Genomic DNA, 19731 nt, shown 5'->3' with positions numbered 1-19731 from the left:
CACCCCATTTCCAGTCACTTTACCCACTTCCCTATGTGACTGGTGCCTTTCCAGCTATTGCCCTGGTGGTGAATCCTGGAGAGGTGGGTTTGAGAAGATTCTAAGTTGGTGTGGCCCTTTAAATGGAGTTTCCTAAAAATTTGGCAATTTCTTCTGATGCCCCAACCCCCACTGGTTTTTACAACCAGAAGTTATGGGGATTTATCTTCCCAGTGCTGGAACCCTGGGCTGTGTGGTCTGGTCTGCGGCTGAGATCACTTGCTCCCAAGGTGTCCCTCCTGACTTTTATCTGCCACACGTGAATGTAGGACCTTCCGTTCTACTGTGCCCCTCTGCACCACACCGCTTCTCTGCGCCGCTGCTCCCACCTCCATGACTCCTTCCCTCCTACCCACCTGGATGAGTGTGGCTTCTTGCATCCTTGTTTGTCGGACTTCCATACAGCTAGATTTTCTGAACACTCTGGGTGTTACTTGTTTGGAAATCTAGTTGTAATTCTCTCTATGGTTGTGCAAGGAGGCGAAGCTTGTCTACCTATGCTCCCATCTTGACCAGATGTCTGTTCATTCTTTCAGTTATAAGAATTATGCACAATTGAACTTAACTGTTAGCAAACACTGTAGCCAAAATTTTGGCTAAAAAATGGGTTCTGTTTTTTCTTTGTCCTGATATGTTTTATGAGAGTTATTAGAAGTTTTGGGTTGTTTTCTATCAGTTGACCTAGAGTCTTCAGCTATGAAGGGTCTCAAGACATAATCCATTCCTCCTCTACTTCAAGGCTGGAGCAAGCTCAAGCGTCCTTTGATGGCAGGGCCAGTTCAAGAAACCCTGGAAAAATTAATAATTTGGTGCCCTTTTAAAGAGTGATTCTTTAAAATTCTTTTCAGCCCAATTTAGAAGAATGAGCAATGAGAGGAGGGCAGAAGAAATCTCCCTGGTGGCTGTGCTTAGTTCCTCCTCCATTGTCACAAGTCATTCAGCTTTGGTTCCAAACCCAACTACTGGCTGAAATCACTACTCAGAAGTCACCAAGTTTCACGTCCTTAGATTGAGAAGTCCTGAAACACCATCCACTGTGACTCGACTTTTCTCTTTAGTGAGGAGGGTGAGGTGCGGGGGATCCCGAGCAACTTTATCAAACCATTCTTCCCCACATAAACCACCTTCTCTCTGAGATGAGTTCTGACAAGGACAGCTTTCTCCACTCTGTTCAGGGTCTCCAATACTTTGGCAGCCCCGTGGCCTAGCATCACAAACCACTGGCCCTTAAGTCATCCACGTGCAGAGGAACCCACCATCTTTATCTGGAAGGAGAGGAGCAGGGTCAATGGCTCGTTTCTTCTCTCACTAAACACATGGACAGTCTGGCCAACAGCAGTGTCATAAACTCACAAAGATCAGTGCAAATGCTTTTAACAACTGAGTTCTACGAATGTCATGAGTTTGACATTATGTAAACTAAATAACCTCCTTGGCCTTTTCTTGTATATTGGTTTATGCAGAATGGTGAAGATTATATCAGGAATCAGGGAACATGGACTTTGATTCTAGCTTTGTGATGAACTTGGTGTGTGACCTTGGGTCAGTCACTCAACATCTGGCCCCAACCCTGCACTGATGGTTTATAAATGGCAGCAATGGGTGTTGGGAATTACTTAAATCTCTGGGTCCTGGTTACTTTTCCCCCTCATTTTCTTAACTATGCTAGGCAAACTTTATTATCCTTTGAGATTCCTACTCCATTCATTAATTTATTCAAAAAATTTCTGAGTACCTACTATGTAGAGGGACAGTAAACTAAAAGACAAAATTCAGGATTTTCATGTATTTCACATTCTACTCCATTTCTCCAAGGGAATAGTGATTTATACTAGGAAGTCAAATAGTTTTCCATTAACTTTTCTTCCAGTGAGCTAGCTTATCATTGAAACCATTTATCAGGAAGTTTGCTACTTCATTAGTTCAGTTTTGGGGGGGCCAATATTCTAAACAAATATACTTGGTATCAGCTTGAATATTGCTAAAACTAGCTTCAGAAAAACCAGCACTGAGCCAACAACCAGCACCAAACCTCCGCCAAGGCCTTTATAATAAATCAGCTTTTACAGCAAATATTTCAACCCATTAGCAATAGTCAGTGTTTAAAGGGAGAAAAATGCTTGCAGCCCTAAGTCAACGCCTTGAGTTTTTGAGTGAGCTTAGGGATCACACAGCTCTTCCTGTTTCCCCCTGGTACTGAGCTGTGGGCCTGGGTTCTCCTCCACACACTGTCTCCAGATCATGTGTACATTCTCACTGAGGTAAAGTGGGGAATATTTATGAACTTCACATGCCTCTGCTTCAGAGAACAGATTTATTCAATAGCTGGAGTACAGAGGTTCAGTGCTCTTTGTTCCCACTGTCAAATATCATTTACGACCAGATGCCAGGCATCAGCTGCCCTACGAAACCTGTGCTGCTGCTGATACCGGCTGCCATTGAGCGAGAACTTCCTATGGGCCAGACGTCGGCTAAGAAAGAGATAAGAATACCTTATCTCCTTCAATAACCTCTAGTGAAACAACTCACATTACAGTTGAAGAAATGGAAATTTAGGGAGGCGAAGTAACTTTCCCAAGGGCATGCAACTCGCAAGAGGCAGACTGGCATCTACGGCCAGATTATCTGCTGTCAAAGTCCACGTGTGTCCACAACAGGGTCTCTCTCCACAGTGAGCTCGCAGGCTTCCTGGGAAGATCAGTCACACACACGGGAAACGAGGCAAGAGCTAATGAACTACGTCGTGTGCCCCTGTCTCTAGGGACAAGAGGTGGCCAGAGAATAGAAGAACATTTGGCTAGCTGGCAGAGTGAATTCCACTCAGGAAACATTTATTGAACTCTTCTGGGAACGTTTGATGTTATCAGAGATACAAGTTTGAACAAAATGTGCCCCTTCTCTGAAAGCAGAACTGCTTTTAAGTCCTCAAGTGAAAAAATCTCAGTACAGTTAGGACGCAAGAAAGAATGTAATAAGTGCTGTCATTCTGACAAGAAGGCCACAGGCCTTGGAGAGACTCATGGGAGCTGCGGCCTTTACGTTGGTCCTGATAGAAGTCAGATAAGTTAGCAAGGCACCTGAAAGGTAAGGGAAATAGGTATGAAGAGGAGGCCTAGAGGGCAAAGTGAAGGGCAATTTCAGGGCACTTCAAGGCAGGGCACGCAGACCAGTTTGGCCAGAATACGGAGGATATGATCTAGAGGAGAGGAAGATAAGGCTAAAAAATGTGGGTGGAGTCCAAACTTGGAAATCTCTGAGTGCTGATTCAAGAAGCCGTCTTTACAATGAGGAATGTGAACCGCTCACTTGGACAGTGATGGTGATGACAGGCAGGAGGAAAACGGTCCCTGGGACAAAGCAGCAGGGAGAAAGGGGTGTGTGTGGGCGGCTGTGCTGTAATGGGCCCAGGAGAAAAAAGGGGAGCAGGGTGTGTGCACGAGTCCTTACGAAGGAATACGGGATCATTTGGCTTGACACACCACTGGGTATCTTATGTGCTGGCTAGTTTGGGTCATATTAAGAAAATCAGACATGCCCCCCAGGAGATTGGAATCTAGCTGGGGAACAGAAGGCAGGCAAACAGGTAACTTCCGCATGATAACAGGCATGTTAGTGAACTACGCCACATCCGGGAACAGCTGCTTGGCCAAGGGAAAGGTTGCTTGCTTTGGGGTTCAAATAAGCTAGTGTGCGTCTCTTGTGAATTATTTACAAATAAGTCATAATTGTGCTTTACATTCTGACCATGTGAGATTTGAAGTTGACAACTCGGATGATAATATTTCAAAGTAAAATATTACCAGTTATTTTCACAAGTAACTGGTACAACACTATGGTGTTCTCAGTATAGGTCAGGAGGTATGTTTATCAGTAATTAAGGCTAATAACCTATTCATTCACTCAACAAATATTTATTGAGACACCAGTATGTGCTTGGAATATATAAAACATAGGATTTGGTTCCATCCAAAGAATTGGGTAAGGAAGATGAAACCAACACCTAAGATACGGTGGGTGCTTCTTGTATCAAAGTCATGCCCACTGTCTTGGGTTTGAAGGTATTTGTCCAATTATTCACGTACTGGACAGATAGAACAGGAATTGCTTATGGATCTCCAGCATTCTGGCGCTGCAAAAGTACTTTTTTTACGGACACGATTCTCTCCCTCTTTCTGACAAAGGTGCCAAGTGGGCACCTTTAGCTCTGCTTCATAAACTAACGAACTTAAATTCAGAAGTGTCAACACCTACTCACGAAAGCCTGGAGGCTGGGCTCTGCGCTCCGCCTCAGCCCCAGCGGCTCTGAGTTTATGGAGGACACCGGGAGTTGGTCGGGGTGGGCCCCTAACTTGCACACACTCTCTGAAAGGGTGTTGGCCGAGGATTGGCTGGAGAACTCCATCCATGAATGAATGAGGCCACTGTGGGGAGTTAGGTCTCTAGGGACCAGAGTAAATGGGCCACGCCGTCTTCCCGGGGCCTTGCTCCGGTGCTGAAGCAGGCTCCGTGGCATGAGATCCGCAAGGCAAAGGCACAAAGATCCTGGGAAAACACGTGCAGGGTAGAAATGAAGCCTCCTCCCTTCACCCAGGCAGGTCCCCTAACAGAGTCAAGCTCTGGGTGCTTGGTCCTGGGGTCCCTTCCACTTTCCACCCTCCGAGCACTACACAGGCCGTGGTCATCCGGGCGCGCACAGCCTCGGAGGGCTGGCCCCCAGCCCAGTGGAGCCAGGCGGGCTGGGAGAGCCGACGAGCCGATTGGAGGCTGCGAGGAAGCGCCTACGGGCAGCGCGCAGGGAGGGGCCGAGAGGGGGCGGGGCTCCAGATGGGCGGGGCCCCGGAGGCGGCAGCCGTTGCCCGGCTACGGGAGAGCTGAGCTGTTGGCCAAGTTAAGCCATCCATTTGCACGCGAGGAGCGAACCCCCGGCCCAGCTCTGCACCCCATACCCTGCACTCGGCCATGCCCTCAGCGCCCATGTGCCTCTGACTCCAGCCGGGACCTGCGGGGCGCGGTGAGCGGAGCCTCTCAGGTGACAGGGAAGGTAGGTGTCCGGCTCACCCAGGGGCCATGTGGCGCTGCGCAGCGGCCCCTAGCCCTCACGACCCTGGTGGACCCCCGCACGATGGCGGCCCGAAGAGAGGGCAGCTGCCCGATGGAGGAAGGGGAGCAAGCAAGGGCTGTTCTTGCGCAGAGTAGGGGGAGGGGGCCGAGGGAACCCAGCAAGGGCGACCCCTGGGAAGGAGTGACAACCTGGGGCTGCAGGGGAGGGCGGCTCCCGAGACGCGGGAGCTTCCGTTGCAGCTGCTCGAGGGATGGGATGGTAGGGTAGGAACTATCCTGGTCTCCGCTGGCGTCCGGGATGACGTACGGACTTAGTCTTTCTCTGCAGGGATCCTGAAAATGGAAAATCGGCTTGGGAGGCAGATGTGTGTAAGCACCTAAATCTATCTGCGCCCGGCTCCAGCCCGGCCTTTCACCTATCGAGCTCTGCCCCTGCCCGGAGCGCGCTTCACAGGGAGCTGTGTGCAGGCTGGGACTACCCACCCAGTTCCCAGCCCAGTTAGGGCTGAGGAGGTGGGAGGAGAACATTTACAAGATGCAAATTGTGCGTAGCCCACAAAGTCCTTGTGTAGCAATAGAACGCTTTTGCCAATGTGGACCTATTTCTTAGTACGGCGCCAAAGGGTCGCGCTTGTAATACAATAGAGAGAAAGGTCAGCTTTGACCGTGCTCGCCAAGGTTCTGATGCCATTTCATGGAGTTGAAATTTAGCTCCTACACTCTTCAGCGATCTGTTTTGATGGCAGGGAACCGTGCATCGAACCTGCATTTACCATTGTCACTTGTCACTTTTCCATGTCACTTGTCACTTGTCCATGTCACTTTTTTTTTTGCATTTTACTAAAAGGATGCAATTTGCAATGCAAACAATTTGCATTGTTCCATATTTCTTTAACTGAAATAATTTAAGGCAAAATACTTATGGAGTTGTGGTTTTCATTCCAGTGACAGTTTTCCTTTACTAAGAGATGATTTTTTTATGTAAAGAAAACATTTGTTGTTAAATGTGTCTTATGTAAACAGAAGGATTCATTTTAATACGTTGCTTTTTCATGAGCAGATACTTTATGCCAAAGAGAGGATTATAGGGCATTAGTTTGGGATTTACTCCATGTTTTCTGTGGTGCAGTTTCACCTTCGGTGTTTTTGTCAATGCTACTTTCAGTGTAGTTTAAAAATATATTTCATTTCAAGCACTGCTTATCATCTGATTTAAAGCTATGTAACCAGAAAGGGTGAGAATTGAGTCCTGCTGTGGAAGAGGGGTTTTGAATTATTACTCACAGAGGTGTGGGTAGGTAAAAAGAAATGTTTCTGCATGACACCTACCAAGTTGTTTTGAAAATAGTACAAAACGTGGAGATGCCACTTCAGCTTTTAAATATTGCATAAATATCAATGTATCTGTGAATTCTTTCCTTTCTAATCCATGAAAATGTCTTAGGACATTGACTTTGTTACTGAGGCCACATGGCTTTATTGACTTTAGAATTTTTCCCCCATAGTAAGTGCTAACTCTGGGATATTGTTGTTAGTATTTTCTGGGACAATCATGGAAGTGAGTTGTCGTTTCTTTGATGGGAGTGTCTCCGGACGCTGAGCCCAGGTTTGATCTGGGATGTGAAGCTGAGGACATGTGAAGGCTTTTTATGCTCGCGCAGTGTGAACTGGCTTTTCTCTCCCAGAGCCTGGATGGGAAAAGAACTGAGACAGGCAGTAATGGCATGCTGTGCTTAGTGCGTTGCTGTGGTGTAGTGGTTATAGCTCTCATATATGAAGCTAGGGAGGTATTCTGCAACACAGCCGAGGAATCCTGCTAACCCTCATTTGATTCCCCCTTTTCCACCTGTTTCAACCTCAGAACCCACACTTAACCCAATCTCTTGAGACTAGTCAGTCCTACCATTCAAAAGTGAACACAGCATGAAAGAAGAACTGAGGCATTTTAATACAGGAAAAAGCCAAGTCCTTTTAAATATGATGACTCAATATAGGAGATCAAGCGATGGAAACCCTGGAGAAGGCCAACCACTTCTGTGCTGACTTCAGGTTGAACGAGAATGCCCACCTTGTATAAACGTCCACCAGGTAAACAGCTGCTCCTAGGGTAAGACAGCCAGTGACACTGAAGCAGTGACACAGCCTTGTCTCCTAGCAGCTGATTATTAAACGGTCAGGCAGCCTTCTGGGAGGAACCTTCTGGCTGAAGGAAAGAACATGCACGCAGCATGAACCCAATTCCTTTTTCTGAGTTTCTGGTGGAGTGGTGAGTACGTCCATCGCATTTTGTCTGCAATGTTTGCACTGAAAAGCGAGATGTTTAATCAGTATTGGTTTATTCCCAGTCCACACATTACAGAATATGGACCTTTGAAACCAAAGTTTTAAGGCCTGGTTTTAAAACGAGAACAAACACCTATCAGCAGTTACAGAAGACAAAGGAACTTGCGTATGTGAAGATGAAATGTTATTTAGCCAGTCTTGAGTCGGCTTGGCTGGGTCTAACATGAGGAAATTCTAAAAGAATGGGGGCTACTTATACTGGAGAACGCTACAAATGTTACAGAGAGTGGTTTTGGAGTCTATCCAGACTCACTTCTAAAATAAAAATTTAAACAGCTGCATTTTAGAAATGGCGACGCATAATTCTCTTAGAATACTCTGTCAATGTTTGAGGTCCCTTCGGTCCTTAATGCTGCAATTGTTCTATTTGTACTTTAGGATAAACATGTAAGAATTTGGGGAAAAGCCCCTTAGTTACAGTATGCTTGTTCACTGAACAGTTTGAGAACACTGTATGACAGTTATTTTCCTGAGGCGAAAGCGCTAGAGTCCACGACTCAGAGAAGTAAAAGCAATTAGTCTCAAAAACCCTACCCTAGTTTAAATTCTGCTAAAAGGATTATCAGAGCCTGACAGTGAGTGATCCCTAATGGTCCTAAACGTTAGGGGAACTGAAGATATTGTACTTGGCCACAGAACATTTTAGAGCTTATAGCATTTTTAGTAGAAATTATTTCATGATTTGAAAAAGGAAAAATCATTCTCATTCCTAGCCAACCACAATATGTGTATTTTTTACTACGGCCTACCTTTGTGAGCTTCCGAAGCCACAGAAAGGGCTGCAGACTCTGTGATGTTAGGGAGGGACAGCTTTCAGAATACAGCGATGTTGAAGGCGGAGGCGCAGAATGACTAGAGGCTATGGGGGTTCCTGTCCTGTTTGGAAATGGCATTAATTTTTCATTCTTGTAGCATATGGGACTGACATTATTTCTAAGCTATTTATTATTATGCTCTACCATTGAAATATAAAATTCTGTGTGTATAGCACAGGCTTTATTTCAAGGCTGATTTTATAAATTGTAAGCCTGCCAGTTTACTTGAATGTTGATTTTTTAAAAAAGTATTTCAGCTTATTGCATATTGGAAAAATGTATGAGTTCAATATATTTTATTACATAATGTTAATATACTTTTACTAGAAAAGCTATTAGTAAAATAAAAACATGCGTGTACCGCATGTTCGATGATAAATCAAATAGCTTTTAAAGGGCGGAAAAATGAAGGAAGTTAATTTATTCTGAAAAAATTACCCAGGTTATTGGAATTATTCTGAGTCATAGAGTTGGGTCATTTGTAAGATCAAAAATCAATACCTTTCTCAGAAAGGTTGCTGACCAGATCTCCCTCCTTAGTGATGCCGGTCAACACTGTAGCCCTGTATTCAGGAAATGGGGTCCTGACCCACGTTGTACTGTATCAGAGCAACTTGTGCTTCAGGCTCAGGTTATAGGTGCACGTATTTTCCAAGTACATTGCTAGTCCTTACAATGACCCGAAGAGGTAAAATGTTACCCCTAATCAATGAACTCTTTGCATTCATTCAACATGTACCAGGCACATTTTGGGGGAGAATTACAGTTCTAGAGCAAGGTCACATTTCTTGTGACTGAGTCCTCACACCCCTATAGTTGGCTAACTCCTATGGCTTGGTCAGTGATGACATTCGGGCAGGGAGCCCCAGGGGACAACGGGGCGCAGTGGCACCTGGAGCCGAGAAAGTATAGGTGCGTCTTTGTGAGGAATGGCTGACACTCAGCTCTAGCCTAGCTGCTTCGTTGTGGGACTCACAGTGGCCAAATTCTCTAATTTTTCCAGAAAATTGTTCATTTTTAATGCTGAGAACTTATTTTAAAAATCAAGAGCTGTGGTGACGCGGAAAATGCTGCCGCTGCTGGCGACACGGGGGCTACGAGGGAGAAATCGCCGGCCAGTCACGCGGGGGATGGAGATAAGTCCCTATGGCAGGACAGCGGAGAGGGGACGGGGTCAGGAGATGCCAGAAGGACTTTGACAAAGTTGGGGGCACCACGGCGGTGAAGGTCCAGTGTATAGGGAGACCCGGGGCAGAAGGGACGCAGCCGGTGAGGGAAGAGGGGAGGGTTGAAGTAACCACCGTGGTTTGGGACCCACTGGTGTGCCCAGCCGATGAGAGATGAGGCTTGGAGATGAGGCTTGGAGCTTCTCCGTCCCAGTCGGGCGCCCGTACACTGCCACCCCCGAGGCCCCGCCTCTTTGCCAGGCGACACTCCAGCGCAGGTTTTCACGGTTTGGACAAGGGAGTAGACAAGGCGTGCCTTCCTGCACCTGTTGGGTTTATGTCCCCCAGGGGCTGGCCAATCGGGACACTGCTTTGTGTGGGTTCCATCCGTTCAGGTGGCCGGGCCAGCAGCCTGGTGTGATGAGCAGCACCGTCTCTGGGCTGCGGGCTCTACTGCCTCCTCTTTGCCTGCCCGGTTCTCCCGATACTGATGCTCTGCTGGCCATGGTCAAGGAGCAATCGGTGAGGCAGAAATCCCACACCCCCAGGACACGGCAAACCAGACATTGTCAGTCTTCTGTCACTGCGGAGCTGGGGCAGTGGCTCTGCACCCATTTGGCCAAGTGGTTGCTGGATACTTAGTAGGTGTCGTCTGCTCTGTGTATTTTGGCAAACGAGAACAACCCCAGGGGACCCACTGTCCCCAATATCAATGATTTGTATGTCTCCTGTTTGATAAATACCCCCAGATAGACTACTGAAGTATATAAAAGCATTTTTCTATTTGGGCCAGACTCAAAATTCCAGAAATTAAAACCAATTTCACTAACTACCTTTTTTATTGCCTTATTTTAATTTTAAATTCTAAACACTTAAACACTTATCGTCTCATTACATTTTCCTTCCTGTTATGCCAAAGCATTTCTTAAGGTATTTCATTTTGTTCCAAGAACTTCAAGGCCGCACTCATAACACTCCATGGGCTAACTGGCATATTTCTATGTAAATAAACAGTGAACAAGCCAGGCCGCATGGAGGGGTGCGGAGGAGCGCTCGCCACCCCTGCTGTGCTGCGAGCCCCCTCAGGGCGCCCCTTGGACCCTGAGCCCCCTGCCCCGTGCTGCCACCCCTGGCCCCCAGGAATGCGGTGACGGGGTGGATCGCTCCATGGGTGGATCAGGCAGGGCAGTGTTCTGTTACACAGCGTGTAACAATTCTGTCTATAAGTTCTGTTGACATCGCCCTCCTCTGCTGAGTAGAAGGGGTCCCCAGGTGCCGCAGGGTGGGACATGACTGGCGGTCTCCGTGGCAGAAGGGCCTGAGCACTGTTTTCTCCAAGTCAGCAGGCGCAGTGGGATTCATTTCCGCCCTCCCCAGGGCTGACTCCTTGACCCCAGTGTGCTCTCCCCATGCAGGGGTAATGCCCTGCTGGAGAGGGTAGCAGGACGGGGAAAGCTGCACTTCCCAGAAGCCTTAACGCAGTCCTTGGCGTTAGAAATGCTGAGTTTGAACTTCGCGTTGGTTTTTGGTCTTCCCCTGTTTTCTGCGGGCCTGTATGTCTGAAGGTGTAAACCCCTGAATGATGGCCCCCGTCTGTGTAGCCGGTTATAGTCTCAAAGGACTGTGCCATACAGCGGGTCCTTTGATCCTCAATGGTAAGGCCATCAATAACGACAGCCATCATTGCTAACGTGTGCTGAGCACTGCCCGAGACGGTTTGGTGCGGATGAACTCTCCTGGGAGCCTGTCAGAGCTGCTGAACTGGCTCATTCCTCACGGCCACCACACTCAGTCCAGAAGTGGGGAAACCGAGGCGTGGCCTGGGCAACTCATCCAGGTTCACACAGCCAGCAAGGGGTGTTCTCAAGATCAGCAGGCCCCTGACCACCTCAGTGACCAGCACTGGTTACGCTCTCATTCTGTCTTGGACACCTCTCAGTCTGGGCCTAACCTGAGTTCATCCTCTTCATGCCCCTGGGGCACAGGTTCTGTCTTCTGTCTGGAGCTGGGAAGTCTCAGGGTGACATTGCTCAGACAGGGGACTGGAAACCCCAGTGTTCTAGTTGCCAGGCACCATGCTAGACACTGGGAATACAGAGAGAAATAAGGCCTGGTCCCTGTTTTAAGCAGCGTAAACCAAGACACAAGTAAGCATGATCACTCTGCAGACTGACAGATGCTGTACGTGAGTGTGGAAGGGGCAACCGGCCACGGGGAGCACGTCTGTCCCCTGTGCTGATGGACAGCAGTGGGCAGTGTGACCACTGGCTGGTTCTTGTAGGGATTCAGTGGGAGAAAGGCTGTCTGGGACAAAGGGACCGCCTGAGTCCGAGGGCACAATCACAGGCATGCAGGAGACCACGAGTGCGGTGGGGGGCTGAGCTGCAGGGGTGATGAGGGGCCTGACCTGGGGTGTGACCTGCTGGAAGGCCAGCAGGCGAGATGCTAGAGGCCACAGGGGCCACGCTCGGGAGCTTAGAAGATGATTTGTGGGGACAAACCTACCTGTACCCCTGGAAATTTAAGCAGGGCAGCACTACTTTCATACTTTCCATTTGGCACGTGCATTGGGAGAACAATGCAAGTCAGCACATAGGGCCCAGTTCCACCCATTTTTTCTACCCAGTCATTAGAAACAGCTCTTTATGATGCAAAAGTCATAGTGCTTATTTAATTTTCTCCTTTCTTTGGTCGTGTGTATATGATTTTTTATCTTGTCACCTCTTTTAGACACTTTTCAAGGAGGACCATGTCTCTTACCCTTTTGTCTAAAAGTGGTGCACATTTTTTCTCTATCTGAATGAAATTTTTACACTACGAAGAATTTGTAGAAATAGAAGGGGAAAGTTTGCACAGAATGCCACATGTGACCCTGGCCATTGATAACATTTTGACATGAAATCGGTGTGCCTTATGAAGTCGAAATCATGTTCCCACGACTTCTTACTCCTACCGCGGGCTGCCAGCGGTCGTCCGCCTTCCGCGGTCAGCGGCGCAGGGTTCCGCAGCGCGTTCAGTCCAGCCGGTCGCTCCATCACGGTGCGCCCTGCCTCGGTCCGCCTCTTGTCACATTGTGGGAACGCTTGGTATTTACCCCCTCTTTTTCACAGTAGTTTAACTCCATGTAGATTTTATATATTTTTTTACTTTTAATAATGAGCACATTTAGAAGCATTTAGGACCGTGTGGAGCCACACGACCCGCAGCATACCTTCCATGGAACGCGATTATCTCTGGCCCCCGGCGCCGCCTCTGCACAGGCTGTGAGCTGCACGGTTGGGTAACTGCCGGATGATTTTTGAGATACGCAAGGGGCACAAAAAGGCCATGACTGACAAAGTGGAAACGCAATAAAAGCTGCCTAAATTCTCTAAAAATGAGCCATTCATCCCACAGACGTAAAAATGCAATCTGTATAGCCCTGGCCGTCGGAGCTGCTCATGCAGCCGAGAGGCCGGTCCCATCAGTGAGCGCCTGGCTCCGCGCAGGCCGCTCGGGGCTGGCGGCTTGGCCAGCAGTGGACAGAGCCGCGGGCCCAGCTCTGCTTCCTGGATTGCTGTCATTATTGTTTTTCTTGAGCTATTTGGCCCACGGGGCTGCTTCCCTGCTCTGGTTTCTTTTTAAGTAGTCCGATTATTTGCTCTGGGTCTCCTGTGAGTTTTGGAAGATTCAACTCAGAAGAGAAATGGAACCCCTGTTTCCCAACCTGATAAGGAGCCACCAGATACCTCTTCACTAGGGGAAAAAAAAAGCCCATTGTTCTGACATTGTCTGGAGCTGTGAAAAACGACCCGGTGTATTTCTACATTTTAGATAATTTCTGGTGAAGATGAAGAGGCTCGGATGATCTTTCATTGAAATGTCAGATTAGTGACCCCAATTTCATCACTTGTAAATGATTTTTAGGTGTCTTTAAGTGAACTCATATATTTTTCTGCGAATGTACAATTTGCGCCGACGTGGTGGGGGCAAAAGCCCAAACATGGGCTGTGTCTGCTTCTTCCTGGAGTTGAAGGTCCAGGAAGCTCACGGATCGTATTGCAGGGCCGAGGGACCGGGCACACTGGGGCCGGACCACCTGGGTTCGTGCCCAGCTCTGCCTCTTACCAGTGATGTGACCTTGGGCAGGTGACTCAGTGCTCTCTGAGCCTCAGTTTTCCCTCTCTAAAATGGGGATAACAATATTACCCATATTCTACAGTAGCTGTAAAGAGTAAATGAGTTAACATGGTGAAAACAGTACCTGGCGCAGAGTGTGATTAGTAGGTGTTCTTTTTTTTTTTTATCACTATTATTGTCCTATTGGCGCTAATTGAGTCCATAGAATGGAAGGTTCACACAGTCACTCTCTGAACGTAGCCCTGTGCTGGGGGAAGAAGGCTGGACACCACAGAGACTTGGGTGATCAGTACAGGCCTGGAACACCTGTAGAAACTTTGCATGTGGTCCCTAAGTAGATGAAGCGGTAACTCTCCTAACTTAAATTTTTAAAAATTACATATTATATGCCTATTGCATCTTTTTAAAGGTGATTGCTTTTACAGCATAAATACTATTATCTAGTATAGATAAGCAAATTGTAAACATTATACAGTAAACACAAAGCACAGTCACTAATTGTCATTAATTAGTGTATAATTCACTGTATCTTATCTTTCAGAACTTTTCAACAAAAGACACCTCTAATAAGAACCATGGCTTCAAAAGTGCCTCTGGGACAGGACAGGCCACTTCTCACTGTCGTGGTGTTACTGGCCTACTTGGTAAGTCCACCCTACTGTCACGGAACGCGGTGAAAGCGTTCATGTAAGTAGTGCCCAGACTTTTTTCTACGTCCGATCCCATGTTTTAAAGTTTTCTTTCAAATGCATTTCATGACTGTTACATTTAACTAATAAAGATTGCGCCCGAGTCTGGACATTTGTGACAATTGCTAAAATTGTTTAAATGAAGATGCGGTGGAAATGGTGGAAATCACCAGTGTTGCTTGCTGCCCCGTGATGACCGTCACCGCGGTGAACGAGAGTTTCCCGCAGCGCATCTTACATCCCAGCAGGACCCTGCAGTCTCTCTGGGCACCCACAACTCACACCGTTGTGAAGTGTTAAGAACTGACTTTTTTAAGTTCTATTATTTTTACGTAGTTATTTATACGCTTGGTTCCAAAAGTCGTTAAGGACAGATGGAGAATTCCCCCGTGTGAAAGCCTGACACAAGAGAGCTATGAAGCGTTCGAAAGGGTTGAGACTGACTTAGTTTGAAGAGACAATCATGGTCGTCAACTATGAAAAGAATCACTCACCCTGAAGCGAGTACCCAAAGTCTTCTTGGAAGATAAAATCAGAGGAAGTGGTGTCCATCTGGACTCAGATTCAGGCAGATGTGAGGGAAGCTTCCTTTCTTTGATGTGAGGTTGTTCAACACGGGAATGAACTTCTAGAAGGTCAAAGCCTCTATGGTCTCTTTGTGATGGGAGGGAATCTCTCTCTCTCTCGTAAAACAGCTCCTCCAGGGCTGTGAAGAGAGGCAGGAGATTATCAGACCGTCAGCCCCAAACGATGTTCTAGCACTAAACCCCACCTTGAACTCTCCCTCCCGCCGGCTCAGCAGGTCCAGGCTTTGATTTCGCACAAGGAGGCCAGCAGACATCGTTCTAGATGTTCCTGCTTCGGGATGGAGGCAGGTGACTTCTGGCCGAGATGGAGGTGCAGGTAGACACAGTGTGTCTCCTCGCACAGCCAAGAGAAGTACAACAAAACATTTAAAAACTAAACACAAGCAGAACTGACAGAAAACTGAACTGTATGGAAGTCCCACAACCAAGGAGCTAAAGAAGAAACACTCACCCAGACCGGTGGGAGGGGCAGAGACCACAGCCCCGTGGAGAGGATTTTCGGCGAAGCGGTAGCTGGAGGACCCGGGGTCCCACATTTACATGCAGATAAACCGGAGGAACAACTGGGGAACGAGACAGACCCACAACCCAGGGTCCCAGTGGGGAAATAAAGCCTCAAATCTCTGACTGAAAACACCTGTAGGGGTTGAGGTCCCAGGAGAGACTCCCAGCCTCACAGGAGAGTCTGCTGGAGAGACCCACAGGGTCCTAGAACGTACACAAAACCACCCACCTGGGAACCAGCACCAGAAGGGCCCACTTTGCTTGTGGGAAGTGGCGGAAGTGACTGAAAACCAGCTGAGAGCAGAGGAAGCAGCACGATTCCCTCTCGGGCCCTCCCCCACATACAGCATCACAACCCAGCGACTGGGTGCCTCGCCCCTGTGAACACCTAAGGCTCTGCCCCTCATACGTAACATGTGCGACAAGACAAAGAAAAAAGGCCTAAATGAAAGAACAGAACAAAGTTCCAGAAAAAATACAGCTAAGCAATGAAGAGATAGCCAACCTATCACACGCAAAGTTCAAAACGCTGGTCACAAAATAGAGGAAAAAGTGAGGGTTATAAAAAGTGAAATAAATAAAAATGTGTAGGGAACCAACAGTGATGGGAAGGAAACTGGGGCTCCAATCAATAGTTTGGAGCAAAAGGAAGAAAGAAACATTCAACCATAACAGAATTAATAAACAGCAATTCAAAAAAAATGAGGAGAGGCTTAGGGACCTCCAGGACAACTTTAAATGTTCCAACAGCCGAATGATAGGGGTGCCAGAAGGAGAAGATGAAGAGCAAGAAAATGAAAACTTATTTGAAAACATAGTGAAGAACTTCCCCAGTCTGACAAAGGAAATAGACTAAGAAAAAGAAGATAAAAATATGAACAGTAAAATAACAAACTCACAACTATCAACAAGTGAACCTAAAAGACAAAAACAGAAACAAACTAAGCAAACAACTAGAACAGGAAGAGTGTCACAGAAATGGAGATCACATGGAGGGTTATCAGCGGGTAGGAGGAGGAAGAGAAAGGGGGGAAAGGTACAGGGAATAAGTATCATAAATGGTAGGTAAAAAATAGGCAGAGGAAGGGTAAGAATAGTGTAGGAAATGTAGGAGCCAAGGAACTTATATGTATGACCATGGACATGAACTAAAAGGTGGGGAGAGGGATGCGGGTGAGAGCGGATGTGTAGGGTGGAGGGAAATAAAGGCGGGTAATGGTACAACTTTAACAGCATAATCAATAAAAGACATTTTTAAAAAGATGGAGGCAGTTTGTACTGAATAATTGCTGGTTACTCTACCCACCAAAAGCAGGTTCCCGGGCACCTGCTTGTGAGAGGTTTCATCCAAAACGACGGTGCCTCTGATCTCCTGGTACTTCCTGAGGCTTTCAGCTTGTATTTCAGAAAACAAGACTGTAGTCAGAAATGTCACCGAGGGCGTGTCTACTAATGAAAAGAGGTCGAGCTGAATGCTGGCCCCCACCTGAAATTGCATTATTTATGACATTTTTATAAAATACTGTTAAGAAGCAGGTGAAACACACTCTTGTAGGATGACAGTAGATAAAGTGAGTTTACTCTTTTTAGCTAAAGTAAGAGGAAAAGGCTATATTTGGGAAAATGACTTAGAACCTTTCTTCTTGCCGAAACAGAGGACCATCTTTCCATGTTAGTCCTATTCTGTGAACCAAACTACTCGTTAGGCCCCATGTGAGTGGCGACACGGTAATCAGGAGGAATGTGAGTTCATAACTTGCAGGGCACTTTTACTTTGAACTGTGCAGACGGTTTGGCCACGATTGTCAGCATCATCCTCATCGAGAATTTTCCTGATCTCACAGTTGTCAGAAGTGTTGGAAAGATAGTCTCTAAGTGAATGCAGTTCCCCTGAAAAGGACAGAAACTTCCACACCAAAACTGGGTGGCAAATATGGGGTCTGTCTGGAAAAGTCCAGCTATGAGGTCTGTTCAAAAACAGTCCGTTGTTAATATATGGAGAAGGGTTTGCACGACTTCAGTGTAACCTGGCAGCCAAGGAGAGTGGGTTGGAATGCGCATGTGTGAACAATGACGACTTCACTGTACAAGTCAGTGGGGGCAGTAGATGCTGTTGAGTGAGCATGTGTACTGTGTGGCCGTCACATTCAAAATGACTGAGTGAGTAGAGTGACAAATCTGCCTCAGATTTTGTATTAAGCTTGAGCATTCCTCCGTGGAAACTATTCAGATGATTCAGAAGGCCTCAGCTATGGGCAACTGGTGATTGGTAGCTTTATCTTGACAATGCGCCTGCTCATGCATCACATCTCGGGCAGAGTTTCTGATGAAATATCAAGTCACCCAGGTGACTCAGCACCCGTACAGCCCAGATTTGGTGCCCTGAAACTTATGGCTTTTTCCAAAACTAAAACCACCTTTGAAAGGGAAGAGATTTCAGACCATGGATGAGATTCAGGAAAATACGACAGGGCAGCTGATGGTGGTGGGGAGAACTGTGTGAGGTCCCCAAACAGCTACCTTGAAGGGGACTGAGGCATCACTGTCTTACATACAATGTTTCTCATATCTGGTATCTTCTTCAGTACATGTCTCTCTTTTTCATAGTACATGGATGGATACCTTCTGGACAGACCTTGTATGTCTGAAGGACAATAGCAAAGTTCCTATAGCTATACAAATTTATTTTGTTTATTTACTTAATTCATTATTCTTCAATATGCTTGTTTTTTTCTCTTTTATTTTTGCTTATTTTTCTTGATCAAAAATATAGTTTTGGAAATTAGAAGTTCTCAGATTGCAAAAGGACTGTGTGTATCTGCATGACTGTCCTTTTATATGTCCTCTTAGAAAGGAGAGCAGCTTCCAAGTCATTCCCTACCTGCGTCCTCGGAAGTGTGTCAGGGGAAGATGGCGGCTGATTCCCAGAAAGAGGGAGACTCCACTCAGGGAACACAGAGAGGAGTCAGGCACATCGATTTATTTGTCTTCCAACTTAATCAATAAAATGATATTTTCTTCCTAAGGTGAAAATGAGATTGTCCTCGCTCTGACCTAATGTTTACATCCAGTGATTGTAGGAATCATACTGAGGATATTGTTTGTTTGTGTTTTGCAAACAATGCAATGAACTCACTGTAAGGTAATGTTTGTGAAACGTTTTTTTCAGGCATGTGAAGTGACCTGTGAGACGGGGGACTGCAGACAACAAGAATTCAGGGACCGGTCTGGGAACTGCGTTCTCTGCGAGCAGTGCGGGCCGGGCATGGAGTTGTCCAAGGTGTGGTATGCTCGCGGGACCAGCAGAGGGGTGCCTTTCAGATGCGTCCTTTTTAGCTAAACTCTTTTAGCTGATTACTCATGAAGATTTGGGCACCGTGACAGAACGCTTGGTTCACTGTGTCACTTTAGCCAAACACAGTTCCCTTTACAATACTTTTGTCTCTGTGTGCCTTACCGAGATACAGGAAATAGGTTCTAATAACCAGAATTCAAAAAATGTTACTGTTTTATGTAACTTAGTGCTTATCATATTTTATTGAAAGGATAAAATTATTAAGGCTTATCTAAATAAACCTTATTGAAATAAGGTTTATTCATGAAAAAGGGTCAAAAGTCTACTAAAGATTAAAGAATCAAGCACTGGGAACAGAAGGTGGTGGTGCCGCCATTTACTGAGACTCCTGCTTCTCAACATTGCTAGGCAAGAGCAGAGCTCACCAGCGCCTCCACCAGCGCGGCTCCGAGGGGCCATTCTCCTCCAAACCGGGGGAGTGGACACCTCTGGGACAGTGCAAGGCTCATCGGTCTCCCCAGCCTGAGTATATGTCACCCCTAGATCGTTTTAAAATAGATTCGTTTTAATCACCATTCGTTAAGACACTGTGTTGTAGCGCATTTCTGAGTCTCGGATGTTCTGGGGTCTCTTCTTTTTTGTGAGCATGCTAGAATGTACATCAACTTGCTTTCTCTTCTGACCTTTTGAAGATGTTACTAGTTGTGGGGAATTGAAGTGTCATTTTTTTCTCTAAATAAAGCATGAAAGTCTTCCCATTAGAGAGGAACAAAAGGTTCTTCTTTTTCTTTAAAGCAACTTTCAAAAGAGAAGTCCTCTGGCCCTCAAGACTGCCATTATTTAGAGTTGAGTCTTGTCATCTTTAGATTTTTGATCAGTGATCTGCAGACAGCAGGAAACCAGGAGTTTGGCGTCCCCAAGTCATTCCTGACTCAGGCCCCTCTCTGGCGGTTGTGTTAAACAAGGGGCGGCTGTCAGTGCCCTGGGCTGTCCCTTTGGGTTGAAACTGGCTGACCTGTGAACTCTGTGTGGTGTCTGGTTAACTAGCATCTCAGCCCGGTGTTTTAATCTGTGGGGTGTAGCAACATGCATTCTCAGACAAAGGTTTTGCTG

The 19731-nt window shown here is 46.7% G+C and overlaps 1 protein-coding gene across 2 annotated transcripts in view; it reads left to right on the top strand.

Annotated features, from left to right (window-relative positions):
* TNFRSF19 (TNF receptor superfamily member 19) overlaps positions 1-19731 on the top strand; it is a 71014-nt gene that overhangs the window by 5335 nt on the left and 45948 nt on the right. The window contains exons 1-3 of one of the 2 annotated variants that reach the window (XM_037057634.1): positions 4891-5080; positions 14085-14187; positions 18493-18603. In XM_037057634.1, coding sequence (XP_036913529.1) covers positions 14119-14187; positions 18493-18603 — 180 coding nt within the window. In that variant the 5' untranslated portion in view covers positions 4891-5080; positions 14085-14118. Of the gene's footprint in view, positions 1-4890; positions 5081-14084; positions 14188-18492; positions 18604-19731 lie in introns of those variants that run through there. The other variant, XM_037057633.1, reaches the window with a different exon arrangement.

The sequence above is a fragment of the Sturnira hondurensis genome, unplaced genomic scaffold (genome assembly GCF_014824575.4).
Source record: "Sturnira hondurensis isolate 20B ecotype Veracruz unplaced genomic scaffold, ASM1482457v3 Scaffold0009719, whole genome shotgun sequence".
In the NCBI taxonomy this organism is placed as follows: Eukaryota; Metazoa; Chordata; class Mammalia; order Chiroptera; family Phyllostomidae; genus Sturnira; species Sturnira hondurensis.
Note: the sequence above shows the minus strand (reverse complement) of the source record. Positions and strands in the feature narration are given on the sequence as shown.